Below are 24,604 nucleotides of genomic sequence, written 5' to 3' on the forward strand. Positions count from 1 at the left end.
TGATTTACACTTTTATCTTTAAATAATTGTGTGTGTTCCCAGAAGATGTTGAAGTTGTCAGTGTCTGTGGTCACAGGTGGGAGTAGGAGCAGACGGGTAGATGAGCCTCACAGATTGCTGTAGTGAGCTGAACAGAAGCACAAAGTAGTCTTTAAGAAGCAGAGCTCCTCCTATGTTCTGGTCCAGAAGCTCCACTCACTAGACAGTTCTCCTTTTCTGTTCTTTTCATGACCACTGCTTTCCCACATTCTCATTCTCAATACTGACATCATTACTGTAGTCCAATCATCTTCTCGCCTGCCTTCTTTGAACCAATTAGCCTTCACTTTGCATGGTTTAAATCTGTGCTTTCCATCATTCTTCCTTTAAGACTGTCAGGGACCAAGCAGTAAAGCATAAAGGACACAGGTGGTTTTAATTCAAAAAAAGGGTTTTATTGACCCAAAAATATGAAAATATATTTAACAAAGCCAAACTTAAACAGGCAGACCAATAAAAGAGGTCAACTCAATAGACTAAACTCAAGATAATAATTAACAAAACCTCAAACAAACATATGGTAAACTGACCTCCTGAAATGACACACAGGGGGACTTAAATACTGGTTTAGCTAAACCAAATGACACACACGGGGGAAAACAAGATGGCTGCCATATAACCAACTAATCCAAAACATTTAAACAAACATGAAACACCCCCCAGGCAATGAAGCATGTGGTGCAATCCAATTAGGCTGTCAGTAGTACTTCAGGTCTCCCAGCCCTTTGCCACACCTTTTGCCAGACAGGAGGAGACACCAACCCCCAGGTAACTCAAACAAAGATGTATTAATATAAAACAGAACTTTGACCTTGCAAGGTTAATATGTGTGCACTAGTGATGGGCAGATGAAGCCCCATGAAGCTTTTCATCCAATTGGTTCACCCCAACGCGAAGCTTCATGAAGCTTCATTTGCTCTAGCAGGACACCTACTGGACGTAAAAATAATAGCTGGCATGAATTTGAAGAGTGTGGCATTTTGCACACAGCCTGTAAATGTCAACAACAAAAGGAGTGTGTAAAACATGTATATTGTAGTGATGGCAGTATACTGTGTATATTTATAGTGGCAGTATGGGAAATGATTATTTGGAAATGCTTGAAATGGAAATGATCATTTACTGTGAGGTGAGGTGTGGTTGGGGTGTGGACAGTGGTTGTGCTTTTGTAACGTTGAGGTATGGACAGCTACACACTGAGGCTTTGAGCCTCAGTCCTGCCTGTTCACATTTTATTCTGTAAAAACTAAATTTTCACTGCTTTTATGACCTTTTTAGTGGGGAGAACATAGCTAGGATTTAATGATTTAACAAATCTTTTGAATCCTTTGTCCTCCACAATGCTAAATGGCTGGGAGTCCTCAATCACCATGCTGACCAGGTCTTCATCTATTTGAGATTGTTCTCCTGAGGAAAGACAATAAAGATAAAGCACAAATATAAATATCACATATGTAACTTATAACAGTTGTATAATATTGTTATATCATTTAGTAACATTACTGCATGCTATATTATCATGGCATTTGATGGCTCACCTGGTCTTGCTCCACAATCGGTGTCCCCCTTATTCTCATGCAAAGCTCTGTAGTGCCTAAGCATGGATGAGGTGTTGTTGTTATATCCCAGCTCCCTGGCACATAGAAAACACTTCACCTTGTACAAAAGTCAAGACAGCTCAACATAAATTGTATTGCACCATCAGTATCATGAAAATACATCTTCTGTAGAAATTTACATACCTTGTTGGGAGGAATAAGATCAAAATGTTCCCACACAGGGGAGGACATCCTCCTCTTCTTAGCTGGCTCCATTCTCTCCTGACTTTCCTCACTCTCATAAACCTCCAAACGGTCTCCAAACTCTCACTAACCGCAACTCTCCATCAAACACCCACATTTTTGAATGAAGTCTGAGGGGTTTATATCGCTGTCATATCTCGCGGCAAAGTTCGAACCACTTCATGAACCAGTCACGTGGTACAGCCGGGCAGCGAGGCTTCGGACGTCATCATTTTCAGCTCCTCCCATAAATGAAGCAAGCCTCGATACGCGCTTCGCGGAAACGCCCCCTCCATTACTCGACACACGCTCCGAAGCCTCGATACAGAACGTCCCATCACTAGTGTGCACGCCATATAAACATTGGAAGGTGTGATGGAAAAATGAATACATTTAATAAAGAAACGATATTGAACAATAAATAGAATATTTTAAAGTAGTGACTGTAAATTAAACTAAAGTGAATCAACAGATGGTGAGGTGTGGAGCTTACCATGTGTGGCATGCCATCACACATGATGATGAGAGAGATAGTCAGCAGTAAGGTTCTCCTTGCCTGGTACGTGGTGGACAGTGAATCGGAATGGCTGTAAGGCCAGGTACCAGCGGGTAATTCGCCCATTTGTGTCCTTCATCTGCTCAAGCCACTGTAGTGCTTTGTGATCAGTTTCCAAGGTGAAGTCTCTTCCCAGTAGATAGTAGCGGAAGGAGTCCAGGGCCCACTTGATCGCTAAGGTCTCCTTCTCTACTGTGGAATACCGAACTTCCCGTGGAAACAGTTTCCGGCTGATGTAAGCCACTGGATGGCGGCCTTCCATGGTTTCCTGAAGGAGGACAGCTCCCAGGCCCCGATCTGAAGCATCAGTCTGTAATATGAACGGTTCATCAAAGTTGGGACTGTACAAAACCGGTTGTTTACTTAGTGACTGTTGTATGTCATGAAATGCTGCCACTGCCTCCTCTGTCCACTGGATGTAATTGGGGGAACGTGATCCCGTCAGGTCTGTGAGCAGAGCTGCCCTGTTGGAGAACTGAGGGATGAAACGACGGTAGAAACCTGCCATGCCCAGAAAGGATCTCAGCTGCTTCCTTGTTTGGGGCAGGGGGGATGATTCCATGGCCTCGATTTTGCTGACTTGTGGCCTGATAACCCCCTTGCCGATGACATGGCCCAGGTATTCTGTCTCAGCAGTGGCGAAAACACACTTTGACGGATTCACTGTCAACCCAGCTGAGTGCAGGTGGTCCAGAACAGTTCGCAGGTGTTCCACATGCTCCTCCCAGGTGTTGCTGTGGATAACAATATCATCCAAGTAAGGAGCAGCAAAGTCAGAGCAGTCATGTAATACCTGATCCATCAGCCGTTGGAAAGTTGCTGGAGCTCCATGTAGTCCAAATGGCAAGACTGTAAATTGGAAAAGCCCCCATGGTGTTCTGAATGCTGTGAACTCTCTGGACCGTTGAGTGAGTGGGACCTGCCAGTAACCCTTACACAGATCTATTGTGGTCAGGTACCTTGCTTTTCCCAGACGTTCAAGTAGATCATCAATTCTTGGTGTCGGGTAGGAGTCAAACATGGATATGGAGTTCAGGTACCTGAAATCAATACAGAACCTCATACTCTCATCCTTTTTGGGTACCAAGACCACAGGGTTGCACCATTCACTCTTAGATCTTTCGATGATCCCTAGGGATAACATCAAATCAATTTCCTTCTTCAATGAAGGCAGCAGACGTTCCGGGATCCTGTAACTTAATCGTCTCACAGAGGCACCTTCTCGTACCACAATATCATGTTCGACAATGTCAGTTCTCCCTGGATTCTCTTGAAAGACTGCTGATTTACAGATTTCTCTCACCTGCTGCTGCTTGTCCTCTGGGAGATGGCTGAGATCATAATCTAGAGAGCCAGCAGGTGGTAGATATTGCTCATCTTCTTCAGGCACTCGCCGTATGAGCATTGCATCCGCCTTGTGTTCAATACGCTCCACCCACTCCTTCAGAAGGTTTATATGCAAGACCTTGCTGGAGCGCAACTGTCCTGGGGTGGACACCTCATATGTGGTGGGTCCCAGCTTCCTCATGACTTCAAATGGCCCCTGCCACTTTGCCAACAATTTGTTGTTGTCACTGGGGAGGAGCACGAGCACCTTTTGTCCTGGCTCAAACGCATGCTGACGAGCAGATTTATCATACCAAGACTTCTGCTGCTGCTGGGCCTCCACCATATGTGATTGAGCAAGTTCACTCATTTTCTCCAACCGTTCTCTCATCTGAATGACATAAGACAAAATGTTCTTGGATTCCTCCTCCGCCTTGTCTCCCTCCCAGATCTCCTTTAACAGAGTTAGAGGGCCACGAACCTCATAACCATACAACAGCTCAAAAGGGGAAAAACCTGTGGAGGCTTGGGGGACTTCCCTATAAGCAAAGAGTAGATATGGCAGCCATTGATCCCAATCGTTACCACTGTCGTTGACAAACTTCCTGAGCATCTGTTTCAATGTCTGATTAAACCGTTCTGTCAGCCCATCAGTTTGAGGGTGGTATGGTGAAGTTCTCAGACTCCGGATACCCAACAACTGATAAACTTGCTTTAACAGAGTAGACATGAAGTTAGTGCCTTGATCAGTTAGTATTTCTCGTGGAAACCCAACTCTTGCAAAGAACTGCACTAAACAAAACGCAATGGGCTTGGCCTTTATAGATTTTAAAGGGAACACCTCAGGATATTTTGTGGCATAATCTGTTACAACAAGCATGTAACGATTTCCTGCTTTGCTCCTCTCAACAGGCCCTACAATATCCATTCCAAGACGCTCAAAAGGAGTGCCGATGACAGGGAGAGGTTGGAGTGGAGCTCTATGGGGGATTTTAGCAGATGTTATCTGACACTGTGGGCAACTTTTACAAAACTGAGCCACATCTTTGCTAAGACCGGGCCAGTAGAAATGATGTTTGATGCGAGCTGTGGTCTTGTGTTTACCAAGGTGGCCAGCCCACGGAATAGAATGCCCTAAGGTGAGAATGGCGTTTCTAACCTTCTGGGGAACCACCAGCTGCAGCACCGACCCCTGCTGACGATAGAGAATGTCATTTTGCAAGATGTACTCACTGTTAAGAACCTGCTCTACTCCAGGTTCCTTTTCTTTGGCCTTCCGAAAAAGAAATATTAAAGATTGATCAGATTTTTGGAGTTCAGCAATTTCAGTTGGAATATTAAACCCTAGGGGTGACGGTGTTGGCTCAGCGTCTGTTAGTGTATCCACAGGTGAAAATTTGAATTTCTCCTGCCTTCTTTGTCTGCGGGTCTTCCGTGGCTTCGCCACAGTTGTCTCAAACTCCTCATTAAAAAAAAAAGGCAGGGCACTCAGGGTCTCAGAGTGGGTACTGACTTGCTTAGCCTGAGCTCTGGTAACAGCTACATTGCACTCCTCAGTCTGCTCAGACTCCAACAAATCAAAAAGCACAGGAAGGTCACGCACTAACACGGCAGAGTAAGGCAAACTGTTCACGACACCCACATTCAGCAGATACATCTGGTCCTGAACTTTAATGTAGATGTCAGCTGTCGGATATCTTTTCTCATCTCCATGGACACAACAGATTGAAATTGTATCACTGGTGCGAACAATATTAGGTGGGGCAAAATCTGAGTGAATAAGAGACTGAGAACTGCCAGAGTCAAGAAGGGCATTGAGTAGAACCCCATTCACTTCAATCTGACTCATTTTGATGGATTTGTCACTCTCCTGCTCAGGATCAGCATTAGAACGAGGGGCAAAGCACATTTGCACCATTTTAGCAGAATTTCTTGGGCACATGGGTTTTGTATGGCCCTCTAATCCACAAAGATAACAAATGAGCTTCTTACCAGAGACCTTTGGTGGTCTAGTGGTAGACTGAGAGGTCTTACTGGTGCTTGTATTTGCTGAATCCAGATGGTTTTGCTGAGGTATCTTCCGGGTGTCCCTCGATGCGTTCCATGCATTATGGCTCCATGCTTGCCCCTTCTTTCTGGCAGCAACAAAAACATCAGCTAACCGAGCCGCTTCCATTGCTGAACCAGGGTTGTGTTCTTTGATCCAAACCTGAAGCTCAGGAGATAACATTCTGAGAAACTGCTCCAAGATTATAGTTTCACCAATGTCATGAATAGTTTTACCCTTTGGCTGGATCCATTTCCCATAAAGCTCCTCCAGTCTCTTCGGAGGCGTGGGTTCGAATCCCACTGCTGCCACCAATTGTCAGGGACCAAGCAGTAAAGCATAAAGGACACAGGTGGTTTTAATTCAAAAAAAGGGTTTTATTGACCCAAAAATATGAAAATATATTTAACAAAGCCAAACTTAAACAGGCAGACCAATAAAAGAGGTCAACTCAATAGACTAAACTCAAGATAATAATTAACAAAACCTCAAACAAACATATGGTAAACTGACCTCCTGAAATGACACACAGGGGGACTTAAATACTGGTTTAGCTAAACCAAATGACACACACGGGGGAAAACAAGATGGCTGCCATATAACCAACTAATCCAAAACATTTAAACAAACATGAAACACCCCCCAGGCAATGAAGCATGTGGTGCAATCCAATTAGGCTGTCAGTAGTACTTCAGGTCTCCCAGCCCTTTGCCACACCTTTTGCCAGACAGGAGGAGACACCAACCCCCAGGTAACTCAAACAAAGATGTATTAATATAAAACAGAACTTTGACCTTGCAAGGTTAATATGTGTGCACTAGTGATGGGCAGATGAAGCCCCATGAAGCTTTTCATCCAATTGGTTCACCCCAACGCGAAGCTTCATGAAGCTTCATTTGCTCTAGCAGGACACCTACTGGACGTAAAAATAATAGCTGGCATGAATTTGAAGAGTGTGGCATTTTGCACACAGCCTGTAAATGTCAACAACAAAAGGAGTGTGTAAAACATGTATATTGTAGTGATGGCAGTATACTGTGTATATTTATAGTGGCAGTATGGGAAATGATTATTTGGAAATGCTTGAAATGGAAATGATCATTTACTGTGAGGTGAGGTGTGGTTGGGGTGTGGACAGTGGTTGTGCTTTTGTAACGTTGAGGTATGGACAGCTACACACTGAGGCTTTGAGCCTCAGTCCTGCCTGTTCACATTTTATTCTGTAAAAACTAAATTTTCACTGCTTTTATGACCTTTTTAGTGGGGAGAACATAGCTAGGATTTAATGATTTAACAAATCTTTTGAATCCTTTGTCCTCCACAATGCTAAATGGCTGGGAGTCCTCAATCACCATGCTGACCAGGTCTTCATCTATTTGAGATTGTTCTCCTGAGGAAAGACAATAAAGATAAAGCACAAATATAAATATCACATATGTAACTTATAACAGTTGTATAATATTGTTATATCATTTAGTAACATTACTGCATGCTATATTATCATGGCATTTGATGGCTCACCTGGTCTTGCTCCACAATCGGTGTCCCCCTTATTCTCATGCAAAGCTCTGTAGTGCCTAAGCATGGATGAGGTGTTGTTGTTATATCCCAGCTCCCTGGCACATAGAAAACACTTCACCTTGTACAAAAGTCAAGACAGCTCAACATAAATTGTATTGCACCATCAGTATCATGAAAATACATCTTCTGTAGAAATTTACATACCTTGTTGGGAGGAATAAGATCAAAATGTTCCCACACAGGGGAGGACATCCTCCTCTTCTTAGCTGGCTCCATTCTCTCCTGACTTTCCTCACTCTCATAAACCTCCAAACGGTCTCCAAACTCTCACTAACCGCAACTCTCCATCAAACACCCACATTTTTGAATGAAGTCTGAGGGGTTTATATCGCTGTCATATCTCGCGGCAAAGTTCGAACCACTTCATGAACCAGTCACGTGGTACAGCCGGGCAGCGAGGCTTCGGACGTCATCATTTTCAGCTCCTCCCATAAATGAAGCAAGCCTCGATACGCGCTTCGCGGAAACGCCCCCTCCATTACTCGACACACGCTCCGAAGCCTCGATACAGAACGTCCCATCACTAGTGTGCACGCCATATAAACATTGGAAGGTGTGATGGAAAAATGAATACATTTAATAAAGAAACGATATTGAACAATAAATAGAATATTTTAAAGTAGTGACTGTAAATTAAACTAAAGTGAATCAACAGGTGGTGAGGTGTGGAGCTTACCATGTGTGGCATGCCATCACAAAGACTCTTCTTTATGCATCCCACCTCCTCCCCATCTCCAACTCAGCCAGAGCTATATTCAAGGTTCAGTCTTCATGTTCACCACCACCAGTGTCCAGACTCCGGAGGGTCCTGTCCTAAATCCTGTCACTGCTGAGATTCTGTTCTGCCTTTGTTCACCAAGTTTTAATTTTAATTTCTTTGATGTTTTACCTTTAGATTGATTTTAAATAAACCCCTAATATAACAGAAAACTCTTGCACCTTGATGCAAATAGCCTAGTGCATGTAAACAGGCATGCTTGGTGCAATACAAATTTAAATATGTAGCATTAGATCTGTTCAGGTTCTCAATTATAAAGGTCATAACAATCTTAAGAGCTGGACTTTAAGTTTGTAATGACGTTTCACCTCTCATCCACAAGGCATAGCATAGCATCTTTATTTATAATGCACTTTACATCCAACAATGTTGACCAAAGTGCTACAAATATAAAACAGAGAGGAAACAGTTTAAATTACATATAAAATATCTTAAAATTAAAAATAATATAATTAATAATAAACGTATTAAGAGACATCAACAAGTCCTGCTGTGCTAAAAGCCAAGGTAAATAAATATGTTTTAAGACGTGATTTAAAAACAGATAAGGAAGGTGCCTGTCTAACATGTAAAGGCAACTCATTCCACAATTTTGGTGCTGCCAAAGCAAACGCCCGATCCCCTCTGAGCTTACGATTAGTCCTGGGCACGCTCAGGAGGAGCTGGTCTGCCGACCCGAGGGACCGGGAAGGTATGTATGGATGAAGAAGCTCAGAGAGGTACACAGGGGCAGCATTGGACAAACATTTAAAAACAAATAAAAGCAGCTTAAAATGGATCCTAAAATGCACGGACAGCCAATGAAGTGAATATAAAACTGGGGTGATATGCTCGTATCTATGAGTGCCAGTTAAAAGGTGTGCAGTAGCATTCTGGACTAACTGCAGTCGAAAAACAGAAGATCGACTCACCCCAAAATAAAGAGAATTACAGTAATCCAGCCGAACGGTTACAAAAGCGTGGATTACTGTTTCAAATTGCTGTCTCGTAAGAAAGTGCTTAATTTTGGCCAGTTGCCTCAGATGAAAGAAACTAGACCTTACAACCAACCCGATCTGGCTTTCAAGCTTAAGCTCAGGATCCATTTTAAAACCCAGATTAACAATCTCTGGTTTACAGAATGATTTCAGGGATTGCAAATCAACACACGGAACAGCAGTGGAGGCAAGTCTGAACACCATTACTTCAGTTTTAGAATCATTAAAACAAAGAAAGTTTAGCGCCAACCACGACTTGACGTCCTCCAGAAATGTTTGTAAACGATTTACAGACGACCCATCTTTCTTTTTAAGAGGAACATAAATCTGGCAGTCATCTGCATAACAGTGAAACGAGAGTCTGTGTTTTCTAAAAATTGAGCCCAATGGAAGTAAATAAAGTGAAAACAGGATAGGGCCCAGAATGGAACCCTGTGGTACTCCATGAGACAACGGAGCACAGGAGGACTCACAGTTTCCTAAGCGAACTGAAAAGGTTCGGTTTGTTAAGTAAGACCTGAACCATTTCAGAGCCACACCTGTTATACCGACACACTGCTCCAAACGTGAGATTAAAATTTCATGGTTTACAGTGTCAAATGCAGCAGTTAAATCGAGTAAAATAAGAATGACACTTTCACCAGAATCACATGATAAAAATATATCATTAAAAATTCTTAAAAGTGCTGATTCAGTGCTATGCATTGCTTTAAAACCAGATTGAAAAATTTCCTGAACATCTTGTGCATTCAAGTATGAGATCAATTGGTCATGTACAATTTTTTCCAAGACTTTAGATAAAAAGGGCAGCTTAGATATTGGTCTAAAGTTCTCAACAGCGTTTGTATCTAGCCCAGGTTTCTTAAGAAGTGGTTGCACAATTGCATCTTTGAAATTCTTTGGAACCACACCTGAAGTAAGGCTGCTATTTAAAATGGTTAAAATAGTTGGACATATGGTAGAAAAAACTTCTTTCAGAAAAAGGGGAGGGATAGGATCATATGGTGAGCCTAAAGGCTTTAAATGATCCACCACCTCCTGTAGCTGAGCAAGAGTAACCGACTCAAACTGTTGAAAGACAGCTGAGCAAATTGGAAGATCAGAGGGGTCAAATGTGGGCAAAATAATCTGCGCCCTAGCCGAGGCTACCTTGTTTATAAAGAAGTGCAGAAACCTTTCACACATTTCAAGTGAAGGCTCAAAACTAAGAGCAGAGGGAGGGCTTAAAATAGTCTCAATTGACTTAAACAATATGTGTGGTTTCTGATAATTCACCATAATAATGTTTGCAAAGTGTTTCCGCTTTGCTTCTTTTATTGTAAGCTGATATAAGGCCCAGCACTCTCTTAAACTTTGTAAAGAGACCTGTAAGTTATCTTTTTTCCATCTCCGCTCAGCCCTACGACATTCACGCCTCGCAGCACGGGTTTCATCGTTCAACCAGGGTTCAAGCTTTGTCTTAGGATGCTTAATTTTTAGAGGGGCAACAATATCCAAGACAGTCTGACAAGTGGTATGAAACCAAAAACTGAGTTCCTCTACGTATTGGAGTGTCTCAGGAATGGAGAACTGATTATAGTAGGTGGAGAACCGTGCTGCCGTGGAAGAATTTAACAAACGAGATGTCTTTGCAGGGACAAGCCCTCTGAATTCATTTCTAGATAAAGAGATGTCAAACAGAACCGGCATATGATCGGAGAAAACAGGATCGGAGACTTTCAGATTAAAAACAGGCAATAAGTGGGCTAAAACCAGATCGAGAGTGTGGCCACACTGTTGCGTGGGTGCAGACACACATCGAACTAAATTAAAAGAATCAGTAAGATTCAAAAAGTCTTTAACCATGGGCTTATCTGGACAGCACACATGAATATTAAAATCCCCAACAATAAGAAAGGAGTCATATTTTATCGTGACTTCAGTTAGAAATGCAGCAAATCCCTTTATAAAGTCTTTACTGTATTTTGGGGCCCTGTATATCATTGTGCACAGTACAGGGGGAGAACAGGCTATTTCAAACAGTAACAGTTCAAAACTGGAAAAATAAAATTCCAATGAAACCTGCTTGCACTTGTAGCAATCTCTGAAGATAGTAGCTACTCCTCCACCTCGACCAGATCTGCGTGGGACATTAAAATAGCAGCAGTCCGAAGGCAAAAGTTCTGCAAAGGCGCTGGAATCACCAGCAGTTATCCACGTCTCAGTTAAGCAGAGAAAGTCCAAGTAGTGTGACAAAAAATATTCCTTAAGGATAAAAGTCTTATTTGATACCGATCTGGCGTTTACCAGGCCAAATTTGGCCGGAGTTGAATAGTCACTAGACTTTGAAGCTCGCGCAACGTAATGCAGGTTTTGCATACTCACTCCGCGCCGCCGTGGACAGGGAGGCAGGGAGCGGCCGGGCGGGAACAGCCCAGAGCCAGCGAGCGGCACCAGACACGCATAGGATGGCCTACGAAGATGCCAGGGAAAAGGGGCGCGACAGGCAATGCCAGGCACAGCACAACCAAACGCCAGACAGGCCTTCAGTTTCACCAATCTCCCACTCCTTTTGCCGCGACGGCGGCCCCGCTTCCGCGGAGACGGCACAGGTACACGGAGCAGGTGAGTAGGAAGCAACGACAGGAGTGGAGGCGGTATTTTGTGTGCATTTCCCAGTCTACACACCGGCGTATTGGGAGATAGTTGGAGATCAAGTAAAACTTGGCGATCATAGACCAGCAGGGAGTCGACATCATAACAAAATAAAAACATTAAAACAGAAACGTGGAGGAACAGACGGCAAGCCATACACATTGGCGCCATCTTTACCCTGTTACTCACAGTGAATGCTCACTGTGAGCTCCGGCAGACGTCCCCTTCTTTTTTAAAGTTCTTAAGACAAAGCACTATACTATGAACAGCAAGACATCTCCAACAGAAAGAAGCTAAAGGAAGGGCAGACATCTGCCTTGAATGGTTAAAGGGTGAGAAAAAAGAGACAAAAGTGGAGAGACCACACAGCAAATCCAGCACGTCCAAATTAACACTGTCGGATTTGATTTCAACACTATTAAAGTGTCTATATGGGTCCACACCAGAGAGTGTTAATTTAACTCTTGTTGGAGAGTTGGTACGTTAACTCTGATTTAGTGTTAAACACCAAATCTGTCTGGAGTTGATAATTTAACACTTGGTGTTAAGAGTTTATATATTAACTCTCAAAGAGTATTTTAGTTTAACTGCGTAAGAGTTATCTTCTAATTCATTCTAAAAAGCGGGAATTTTACTGTTCTGAACTTCTAGAAATTTCTTTTGGAAATAAACATTTACTAAAAAGATGCAATGGTTTTTGAAAAACATTTATTCTGAACTGTGCAGCACAATTTCAAAACATTTTCTGAAAGATGTAACAGTGTACATGTTCTCACTTTCATTAGAATTTTGTTTATCAAAAGGTCTGACATAGGTGAGCTGGTAAATGCAAATAACAGCATTCTCATCACTTATTTCTTCAATACAATATGCATGTCCTTTATTCATCACTTTGTGGAACTTCAACGCACTTCTGCTCTCCCCCATATTCCATCTTCACAAGCATATCCTATGTGGAGATTGAAAACAACTTAGTTGACACTAATTAATGGCACAAATAATCCAGTAAACAATTGCAGCACAGAAAAAAAAAGGAATCCTCTTTGAGCCATTACTTGTGTAAAGTATTTTCCCAAAAGACAAGAACACAGGCAACAGGTAATACTGAACTAAATGTAAAACCTCAACCTTTTTAATTTTTACCTAAACCGTGTGCACAAAACTCTGGAGGGATCTATGCTAACGTCGAATCCAGTCAGTACGCCTGCTACTGCTGTTTGCTCGTTTTGTTTTATAGGAGATCATTTTCAGGCTTCAAGTAGAACCATTATACCAACATTTCACATTCTAGACATTGTTTTAGGTGTATTTGACCAAAAGTTTGACTGAAAATTCACATGCAAGCTTTTTTTCAAGGCTGCAAACAATACCTTTCAGCTAGCTAAAACAGAATATTATGCTATCGCCGAGCAGCATGGCTAATGCCTTTCACACAGCTTTGTCTCAACTCCAAAGAGCCACAGAAGTAAAAGCTAATAATAATAATTGAAACAATCTTTGAAAAAAATGACTTACCAAGCATGGCAAACAACTCAAATATGTAGAGCAAATGTTCTGAAACGGCTTCACTTCAGCTTCGATTGGAGCCTATGGTGCTGGGGGCGGAGTCTGTGAATTTACTCTGTTGGTGTCATAGCCCCTCTAGGAGTTCAGAGTTAAGAGGTCAAGAGTTAATGTTTCCATTGTAACACCTCCAGATTTGACATAGAAACACTCATTTTTAACACTTGATTTTAACTACTATCACTTTACACCTCAGAGTAAAATTAACTCTACTTTTGCAAGAAGACTATTAACACCAAAACATTTAACACTTTTGAATTTGCTGTGCAGGAACAACAAATGGGAGAAAAGTGAGACGAATACAGAGAAAGATGAATGAAGATCAGGAGTGATATGCAGTAGTAGTGTGTAAATGCATGGAAAGTGAGAAGAAGTAAGTGAAGTAAAAAAAAATGCTCAGGGCATGAGAAAGCCCAAATCAATGACAGCCTATCTAAGGGATGGTTCAGGCTCGCCTCATTAACTGGGAAGTGGTGACAAAGGAGAACAGCCTGATACCTGAAGGCTTTTAACCAAATTGGAAACTGCCAGATAAATATAATTCATACTAATCCCATGCTTTTTCTTAGGCCAAGGAAGGGAGCACCAACTAAATGGACTGATTCTTTTATAGTGCTTTTCTATTCTCCCAGAGAACTTAAAGCACTTAACTGATCCAATCAGTTAAGTGCTTTAAGTGATTTTTAAGTACTTACTAACATTCACACATATTCATATTCTGATGGATGCATCAGAGAGCAATTTAGGTTAACTGAAGAAAGCCGGCATAAAGATGATTGGACTAGCCCAGGGGGTGGGCAACTCCAGGCCTTGAGGGCCGGTGTCCCTGCAGGTTTTAGATGTGTCCTTGAACCAACACAGCTGATTTAAATGGCTAAATTAGCTCCTCAACATGTCCTGAAGTTCTCCAGAGGCCTGGTAACGAACTAATCATGTGATTCAGGTGTGTTGATCCAAGGTGAGATCTAAAACCTGCAGGACATCGGCCCTCGAGGCTAGTCACTAGCCCATCGTGACAATGAGTTTGACAGCATGGGAAAGGGGAAATTATATAAATCTTAGATTAGCCACCAAACACAAGGGGACCAGATGTGTGAGTACAGAGCTTCCTCACTGAACTTACATGCAAGCTTCATCAACACATCTCCTACAGGTGAAGCAGAGGTATGAGTGTGTGTGAAAGGTAAAGCACTGTAGAGTAATATAGTGTTAGAAGTGTGTGATTTAAGGTCTTTAGTCAGTTAGACATAACTATCATTGCAACAAGAGATAATCTATGGATTACAATTGAGTACTTCGTTAATGCATAAAGTGCAGGTTTTATCTCTTCTTCTCTTAGCTACAGCCACAGCGGTGACTGTTAGTAACTATTAAATGTACAAAAAGAATTTAAAGGCTTAGTCTATATGCAGATTTGACACGTCAGCAGTTTAGGTGTCCTGTTGTAGAATCTTTTAGTGTAACTTCATCTGAAATCAGCCAATTTTTACAACATATCCTGCTCAACTATCTTATTTGTATACAAATTTTATTCTGCAGGATTTTAACATTTACAGTCATTGCTTACATTTTCAGCTACATATATCAAGTACTTTTGAAGATTTCTTTGAAGATTTATACATATTTTTTTAAATGGTCAACTAGCCATAGTAAGGCCTTTTTTCCCACACATTGAAACATGAAGCAATGTTTGAACATTAATATATATATTTAAAAAATAACAACCTGTTTTTTCTTACAATCAAGATGAATCTGAATCTGAAATTTGGAACAAACGCATCAAAAATGGTCTAAATATCAGCTAGTTAAAAATACAATTTAAAAAGAATTTTAAAAAAGCAGAGCACTCCTGTTACATAGAATGCTTTTTAACAAACAGTTTTAGTCACAAAAATTATTAAAATGCCATTTTCATTCAACTTTCACGTTGGAATGCACAAATATGACAGGATGCACCACAAAAACAAAAATGTCAGTAGGCAGTCTAATCCAAATAGCACAAAATGTTGAAGTTCCCACATTAGTACTCTAAGTATAACTCAGAAAATAATTGTGTACAGATTCACCACACCTGACACATTCAAAACCACAACCACAGCAATGTGTTATTAAAGCAACCGGTTAGGCAATACACGTTTTTGCCTACTGACAGGGGGATCAAAGACTGGTCTCTAAGCTCGTGTGACTGGGGCACAAGCAATAATTTTCCCAGCAACTGTAAACCTCCAGAAACTACTCCTAACTCAAATAATAATTTGTTCTTGATTGGTAGCTGCCAGATGGTCACAAACCAATTTCTAAGCCTTGTGACTGGGGCCTTATCGACCTTTTCCTTAGATCTTTTGGTTAATGTTGTGTCTGTAAAACCTCAATGCTAAAATCAACACAGGGAGACTGAGGAAGCAGCACAGATTCCAAATCCAGGATAGAGACGGTCAGTGAATGTGGTGTTGAAGGTGTGGAGGTGGATCAGAGTATCAGAGGAGACTCTGTAGAAGGACAGAGTGCCAGCAGGACAGTCCACATACACTGCTACTCTGTTAGAGACAGAGGAGGTTGAGTAGGAGGATATTGTTTTGTCATTGTGCCAGGCAAAATGAGGACCGTTGTTAGTGCACTGCAGACTCCAGGACTGAGTGTTGTGTCCAAACACACAGTCATAACTGCCTCCTTTCCTGCTGATTTGTCTGTAACTCACTGTTATCCAAACCTCTCCACTCCACTCGACCTCCCAGTAACAGCGACCAGTCAGACCATCTCTACACAGCAGCTGAAACCAAACATCAAATCTGTCTGGATGATCAGGATATGACTGAACCTGCTCCACATGTGTCACCTTCCTGTTGTTGTCAGACAGTTGGAGTTTTCTGTTTACGGTGTTCGTGTCGATTGTGAGTTGACAGGAATCTGATGGAGAGAACAAACACAATCCAGCTGCAGTTATTGATCCATCATCTGTTCATTGATTGACACTTTGATGATGACTCCTGACATGAGAGATGTGAATGAATGATTTGACAATTTGAAGATAGTTGAATGTGTACGGCTTTTTTTACTTGAATCACATTAAAAACACACTTACACTTCCTCAGACCTGGTGTCAACCATTGGACTCCAGCAGGCTCCACCCTGAAAAGAAGAGGGGGTCAGACCAGCACAGTCTCTTTCAGCATGTACACATGGACATTACATCCCCCTCATGCACATACTGTTAAACACTGATAAAGGAACAGTCCAACATTTTCTCAAATACACTTCAATCCATATGTGGATCAAAGTGGTGATGATTTGGACTGATCCTGGATCTGTCAGTCTTTTGAAGCAGCTGTTGGATAAATCTATAAAGTCAAATCATTGGTCCACCGTTGTAATAACTGGTGCATTCATAGAAGAACACTTTAAATTGGGAAAATATTGTGTCATCATCATGATTCTTTCCCCTGACTGGACAACACAAAATGAGGAAGAAAAAGTACTTGATGATGTTACGACTTAATTCCAATCTGCACATTACTACCTGCCCCCCCCCCCCCCCCCCCCCCCCCCCTTATTTTAACTGGGATTTACAATGGAAATGGCAAATAGTAAACATATTTACTGGGTTCCTCTAAAAAAAAAAAAGCTTACCGATAGAAAATGTAAACATTCACGTGGGATAGATGTGTGCTTATAACAGGCCAGTGTGAAATTATATGGTAAGTTGGCAGTAAACACTGGATTGTCCAAAAAGTTTTAAAGTTTTTTAAAACATAAATAAAGTGATGCAATAATTATTAACTTTCATAGATCTATATTTTAATCACAATGGAACATAGAAAACATATCAAATGTATAGTCTAAAAAAGTGCTCTAATTTAGGAAAAATAAATTTAGCTCATTTTCACTTTGATAGCAACATACCTCAAAAAAGCTGGGTTAGGAATAAAAATGACCTCAAAAAGTAAGTGGTACCACAATAAAAAGGTGGTGTTTATCAAACACTACTGAGATAATTACATGTGCATGTGTAACCAACATAGACTATGCAACCACTTAAAACTGGACTCAAAAGTGTAATCAAATCAATATTGTATAAATGTATAAATATCGTATTCGAATGATTACTGCCATATAGATAAGAGAGATACTGCTCTGTGAGCTCCATTCACTCTCTTGTTTCTTTTTCAACTTTAATTTTTTTAAAATTAATTTTAGGTAACATTAAAAGAAAAAAAAAACACAGTAAAGAAAATTACAAACCAACAAACATACAAACAGGCTGGAGTTTACATTTATTTTCCATCTATTCCATTCGCATTTCTTGTTGTGTTGTTTTCTTGGTGCCACTTCGGAATGCTTTCCACTTCCTCCATTGTCCATTGTATTTACATCCCATCAATCTGATATTGAATGTTATTTTTTCCATCTCTGAGATACCCTCTACAATACTAATCCAATCTCGTTGAGTGGGAGGGTCTGGATGTAACCACTTCTTTGTAATTGCTTTTTTAGTTGCGGCTAGAATAATTTTTACTAAATATAAGTCCTCCTTTTGTATCTGTTCCTTTATGTTTCCAAGATACATCACTTGGCAGGTGTTTGGGAGTGCATATCCCAGAATATTATCCATGGTCATTTTAAGGTCTTCCCAATACTTTTTAATTTTTATGCACTTCCAGAATACATGTGAATGGTCTGCTTCTGTTTCTCCACATAGTCTCCAACATTCCTGTGGACTTGAGATCTGTTTACTTTTAATATTGGGTGTAATGAAAAAACGTGTCAATTTTTTCCATCAAAATTCCCTCCACAACAGCGAATTTGTTGTGCTGTGTTGTATTTCACACATACTGACCCATTCCTTCTGTTATAGTTATGGCCAGTTCAGCTTCCCATTTCTTTTTGAGGTAAAAGGTTGTGTCCTGTCTATCCTCACTCTCTTGTTTCAAACTCATTAAAATATCTGAAAGTTCAAAACCAAAACCAAAACTCCAAACTCAGTAAAACAACATGTTACATGATAAACCATTTACAGCAGTTTAAAGTTCAGGAAAGTTTCTTTATGGTTCAGATGATGATTATAAAGTGTACAGGTCAAAGTGCGTGAAACTGACTGTTACGATTGGTCAAAATTAGTCCATATAAATATAATAAATGTTACCCTTTTTTTTTAATAAACAAGGAAAACACCTTTAGTCTTTTTTTCATTTGAATATATATTTTTAAACTGATTAAAAATCAAAGCTAATGCTATACCAGCTTCTAGCATTGCTGAACAGTGCATAAAGCAAACCTGATTACAGAAGCTCCCAAAAAACAACCAAACACATCCAAACCTCAAAAAAAAAAGTTGACTAAGCCCCAAAAGAGCAATAAACCTGTGTAGTTATTCCATTACAGTCTCAATACTTTCTTTTCTTGTTTGAATAGAGATTTCGCTAAAAGATGTGCTGATCCCTATTACAAACGGTCTGGTATAATAAGTAGTTTTATTTGGAATTGTGCAGGGCTTGTCTCCATCATTGTTTCAAAGAAAAGAATTATCAAGATGCGGTGATAGCCAAATTGGCCAGCAGATGTCACTTTGGAGATGAGTTTCAGATTGTTTATGCACCTCAATACAATTCTGGTGTTGTGCCAAAAAACCACCCACCCACTTTAACCCCAGACTCTGCCACATGTGACATCTGCTGGTGATTAATAGGACAGGATTGCCTTTCATGTGTTTCTGTTTAGGCTCAAACCCATTTGATGTTTGGAGTCTTGCAATGACGAAACAATAATTCCTCAAAAAAAAAGTTAAACCAAAAGTAACAAGTCAGTTTTAAAAATGCGAGGAGTAGAAAGTGCAATATTTGCTTAAAAATGTAGGGAGTAAAAGTAAAAGATTCGAAGTAAAGTACAGATACCTGAAAATTCTACTTAGGTACAACAAAGTATTTGTTCTTTGTTACTTCTCTCACCTCTGTTTTCTATGTTCCACTGTGAATAAAATGTGGGATTATGAGATTTGCACATAATTAAATTCTGTTTTTAGTTTTATAAAATAAATTATTTTTGTTCTAAAGTGTTTAACAAAATCAGAAATCCTTATTCTGGAACTTTAAATGTTTTACAACCCAACTAGAGCTGGATTTTATTATCCCAGATGTAACAGTACTAAAGATATAGTTTTACATCTAATTTATAGCAAATTTTAATATGTAGATTATTTGGTGCTTTTAGTCTGTTAATGACACATCTATTTTGATTAAGGTGAAATGGATATTTGGTCCACTTTTAATATATTTTCTATAAGACATTTTCTCCATACCTGAGAGTGTCCAATTTCCAACCTTCATCCTTCACTCCAGCTGAAAGCAGCTTTATTCCTGAGTCTCCTGGATGGTTGTAGCTGATGTCCAGCTCTCTCAGATGGGAGGAGTTGAAACTCAGAGCTGAGGCAAGAGAAGTACAGCCTTCCTGTGTGATCAGACAGCCTGACAGACTGCAGACACACAAAACAACAATTCATACGTTACTGGAGGTCTTTCTTTCTTTCTTTCTTTCTTTCTTTCTTTCTTTCTTTCTTTCGTTCTTTCTTTTTTTTTCTTATTTCAGATACAATTACATCTATACTTTTCATCTATTAAATTCAGTTTCCTTTTTATTCATAAAGAGATTATTTCAAACAGACAAAAGGACCTCCAGTAACACAAGACCTCCTCAAATACCCCAGAAATCAGATTATGTCCTACGAACAATTACTTTATCCCAAAAAGATACTTCCAATGGAAACTGCTTAAAGCAGGGCCATCCAAGACAGCTGATTGGGGGATGCACGGAAGGAAAAGAACATTCTCCCTACTCAAACAACAACTGTCAAGGAACCAACTCTGGTTACTGATGATTATGTTTTTAAACATTTTCAGGTAGACACACCAGCATCCATCGTCAATTGTCTTTTATTGTCAGAGCAGGCAATATTGAAGGAAACCTGAAACTACCGGCTAAGGATACATTTAGATTTGGTAAAATTATAATTCATATCATCAGTAAAGACAACAGGTTATGTAGATTGGAGATGGCTAAAATTAATATCGAATCAGTCTTTACATTTCCCAAAACAATGTCAGATTCTATACAGAGAGTGCAGAATTATAAGGCAAATGAGTATTTTGTCCACATCATCCTCTTCATGCATGTTGTCCTACTCCAAGCTGTATAGGCTCGAAAGCCTACTACCAAATAAGCATATTAGGTGATGTGCATCTCTGTAATGAGAAGGGGTGTGGTCTAATGACATCAACACCCTATATCAGGTGTGCATAATTATTAGGCAACGTCCTTTCCTTTGGCAAAATGGGTCAAAAGAAGGACTTGACAGGCACAGAAAAGTCAAAAATAGTGAGATATCTTGCAGAGGGATGCAGCAGTCTCAAAATTGCAAAGCTTCTGAAGCGTGATCATCGAACAATCAAGCGTTTCATCCAAAATAGTCAACAGGGTCGCAAGAAGTGTGTGGAAAAACCGAGGCGCAAAATAACTGACCATGAACTGAGAAAAGTCAAGCGTGCAGCTGCCAAGATGCCACTTGCCACCAGTTTGGCCATGTTTCAGAGCTGCAACATCACTGGAGTGCCCAAAAGAAAAGGTGTGCAATACTCAGAGACATGGCCAAGGTAAGAAAGGCTGAAAGACGACCACCACTGAACAAGACACACAAGCTGAAACGTCAAGACTGGGCCAAGAAATATCTCAAGACTGGTTTTTCTAAGGTTTTATGGACTGATGAAATGAGAGTGAGTCTTGATGGGCCAGATGGATGGGCCCGTGGCTGGATTGGTAAAGGGCAGAGAGCTCTAGTCCGACTCAGATGCCAGCAAGGTGGAGGTGGAGTACTGGTTTGGGTTGGTATCATCAAGCTCAACTCCCAGTCCTACTGCCAGTTTCTGGAAGACACCTTCTTCAAGCAGTGGTACAGGAAGAAGTCTGCATCCTTCAAGAAAAACATGATTTTCATGCAGGACAATGCTCCATCACACGCGTCCAAGTACTCCACAGCGTGGCTGGCAAGAAAGGGTATAAAAGAAGAAAAACTAATGACATGGCCACCTTGTTCACCTGATCTGAACCCCATTGAGAACCTGTGGTCCATCATCAAATGTGAGATTTACAAGGAGGGAAAACAGTACACCTCTCTGAACAGTGTCTGGGAGGCTGTGGTTGCTGCTGCACGCAATGTTGATGGTGAACAGATCAAAACACTGACAGAATCCATGGATGGCAGGCTTTTGAGTGTCCTTGCAAAGAAAGGTGGCTATATTGGTCGCTGATTTGTTTTTGTTTTTGTTTTTGAATGTCAGAAATGTATATTTGTGAATGTGGAGATGTTATATTGGTTTCACTGGTAAAAATAAATAATTGAAATGGGTATATATTTGTTTTTTGTTAAGTTGCCTAATAATTATGCACAGTAATAGTCACCTGCACACACAGATATCCCCCTAAAATAGCTAAAACTAAAAACAAACTAAAAACTACTTCCAAAAACATTCAGCTTTGATATTAATGAGTATTTTGGGTTCATTGAGAACATGGTTGTTGTTCGATAATAAAATTATTCCTCAAAAATACAACTTGCCTAATAATTCTGCACTCCCTGTAGTTTTCTCTGGACCAAGAGTGATACGTTTAGCTGCACGTTCTCTTGAAATTGTAGGTTTTTGACTGGAATCCAAAGGTCAGTGTGGGCTTTCTCCCTTCTAAACCCACGGGAGTGTCTGCTATCCCATTTACGTAATTATTTTTTAAATCCCAGAATAATTGCAACCAAATAAACTACAGCAATTTTTTTTTTTCTGACTATGAAACTGGAGGATTCATACTTGCATACATCATGCATTCAGCCTGTTCTATGCTGCAGTTTCCTTCCACTAATGACTTTGCAAAAACTGCATAAAAAAGCGCACACAACAACAAAACATTATAATCCAGGAACATACTTTGCCAATCTGATCATAGCTGTTCATAGCACTTCCTACGTTGGAATACAAGTCATCATGTTGTCAGCAAGAACTACCACATGTCTACCATTACCTCCGAGAATCAGAAGTGGGAAATGTAGATCTTTTTTCCTACAGGCACTTGCAAAGGTTTGCTGGTGCTATTAAAAGTCAGGTTTGACTTTATGACTTTCTGTGTAGTTCATGGGAACTTAAATTGCACTGTCAGAAATAGGTTGGTTTTTTTTTGGTGCACATGCTCTAGAAAAAATTTAGAATTGAATTTAAAATCCTTCTCCTTACACACAGCTTCTATAGCTGCAAAGGGGCTACATTTATTATAACTACAATTATTACTAATAATTGTATTAGCCAGGAGGCTGAGGTATAACTAAACATCTGACATACTGAGCAGGAAAGTTCAGGAGAGATAGGTGAAGTCCATGCTAGTTTGCTAGATAGTCGGCTATGAGCTAAGCTAAGCTAGCAAATCCCTAAAGACAAATGAATAAACACTATCAGCAGGTGATCCAAAAGAGAGCTGCAGATTACATGATGAAATAAGATGTTTTGCAAGGGTTTTAATGGAAGTGATACCATACCATAACTTGATACCATACCTAATTAAATACATTAAATTATATTAAACTTGTGTTTTGGGCATTTTCTTTTCAGCAGGAAATTATTATTGTTGAAATTGTAAAACTCTAAACTGACCAGTGTGTTAAAAAAACAACAACAAACAAACATAAAACATAAAAATATAAAATAAATTTTATATATAAATTATGATTTGAATACTTTTTTGGACAAATGTAAATAAAGGGTAAATGTTGGGATTAAGTGTTTCTGCAATACTATAATTACACATTTAAATAGCAGTCAGCGAAAAGTCTTAATCCTGACCTGAGTGTTTCCAGTTTACAATAGGAACTCTTCACGCAAACAGACAAATGCTTCACTCCTGAATCCTTTAGATCATTGTCACTCAGGTCCAGCTCTTTCAAACTAGAGGACTGTGAGCCAAGAACTGAGGATAAAGCTTCACAGCTCGCCTCTGAGAGGTTACAGACACTCAGTCTGAAAAATTAGAAACAAACACAGACAATAACAATACTGATATTAATGTGTCATTATGGAATTACTAGATATACTAGATTTAGCAATATTTAGCCTTGAATAAATCCTTAATGTTTAATGTGACTCTCAAATACTGAAAAACATTATTATACAGTAACATATGGAAAAAGTTGACTTTTATTCTTAAAATTTTAAACCAATTTATTCTGTCACTTAAGAGAAACTCAGTATTGTTTGAGCTGACCTGAGAGTATCCAGTTCACATTGTGGACTCTTCAGTGCAGCAGACAGAAGTATCACTCCTGAATCCCCCAGGTTGTTGTTACTTAGGTCCAACTCTTTCAAACTAGAGGCCTGCGATGTGAGAACTGACGACAGAGCTTGACAGCTTCTCTCCGAAAGGTTACAGACACTTAGTCTAGGAAAGAAAAAACAAGTTCTATTTGTCAAGGTCCCAGGTCTAGTGACTCAGTGTTTATGTTTTTGATTATTAATATCCTTTGATGTAGTTCATTTCTGGTTATATATTTGATAGTTTCTAGCCTTTAGGTTTTGTTGCTGTGCTTCCCATGTGTTCCTTGTGTTACATCTAGTCATCATTTTTTCCATGTTTGTCTATTTCTTGTTTTACTTTGATATCTCTGTGTCCTGTGTTAGTCTATTCTGCTTTGCTTCCTCCCATTAACATGTGTCTATTTTCAGTTTGTCTGCTTCTCTTCCTGTTGTTTCCAGGTTTCAGGTTTCTTTTCCCATGTTTTAAGTTTCTTGTTTCATGTAGTGTTTTGTGTTTAGATTTTCCAGCTTAGAGCTAGGTTTTTGTTTGTTTGCTTTGTGGTTGGTTCTACTGAAAAAGAACCAGAATGATCAAATCATGCTTTAAAAATCATCAAAATTATTTTAACATTCAAAACACCAGTACAGGGACTGTATAAGAAGCATAATGTGTTGATGCATGCTCAATCATCCAAGTAAGTAAATCTCCCAGCCCATTGTTCCTTCAGTGGGCTGGTTTCAGTCATTATGCAAGTGTACTGTTTATAAGATTGGGGAAACCTGCAGTCAGCTGAGACTGAAGAAGTTACTTGGATGAGTGATGAAACGTTTCTCCCACTGAAAACTCTACATCCAGATGAACAGAATCAACTTTTGGAGAAGCATAATGTGTTCTTTCCTTCTGCTCCTAGTTAGCACTCTGAATGCACAGTTATGGATCAGTTGTTGATTCATCACATACTGTAGTCCACATAGCAAAACATTGCTGCAGTCAAGTCTGTACATT

The 24,604-nt window shown here is 40.0% G+C and overlaps 1 protein-coding gene across 2 annotated transcripts in view; it reads right to left on the reverse strand.

Moving 5' to 3' along the window:
- Window positions 1-14,316: 14,316 nt before the first annotated feature.
- LOC146546965 (protein NLRC3-like) overlaps window positions 14,317-24,604 on the reverse strand; it is a 33,849-nt gene continuing 23,561 nt past the window's right edge. The window contains exons 8-12 of one of the 2 annotated variants that reach the window (XM_085264018.1): window positions 23,570-23,743; window positions 23,152-23,325; window positions 19,575-19,748; window positions 16,365-16,411; window positions 14,317-16,189 (exon numbers count right to left, since the gene is read on the reverse strand). In XM_085264018.1, the coding sequence (XP_085120144.1) occupies window positions 15,663-16,189; window positions 16,365-16,411; window positions 19,575-19,748; window positions 23,152-23,325; window positions 23,570-23,743 (1,096 nt within the window). In that variant the 3' untranslated portion in view covers window positions 14,317-15,662. The remainder of the gene's footprint in view (window positions 16,190-16,364; window positions 16,412-19,574; window positions 19,749-23,151; window positions 23,326-23,569; window positions 23,744-24,604) is intronic. The other variant, XM_085264019.1, reaches the window with a different exon arrangement.

The sequence above is a fragment of the Mchenga conophoros genome, linkage group LG23, assembly GCF_057382185.1.
Source record: "Mchenga conophoros isolate Kocher_MC1m ecotype Shallow Benthic linkage group LG23, M_conophoros_male_GT1.1, whole genome shotgun sequence".
Lineage (NCBI taxonomy): Eukaryota > Metazoa > Chordata > Actinopteri > Cichliformes > Cichlidae > Mchenga > Mchenga conophoros.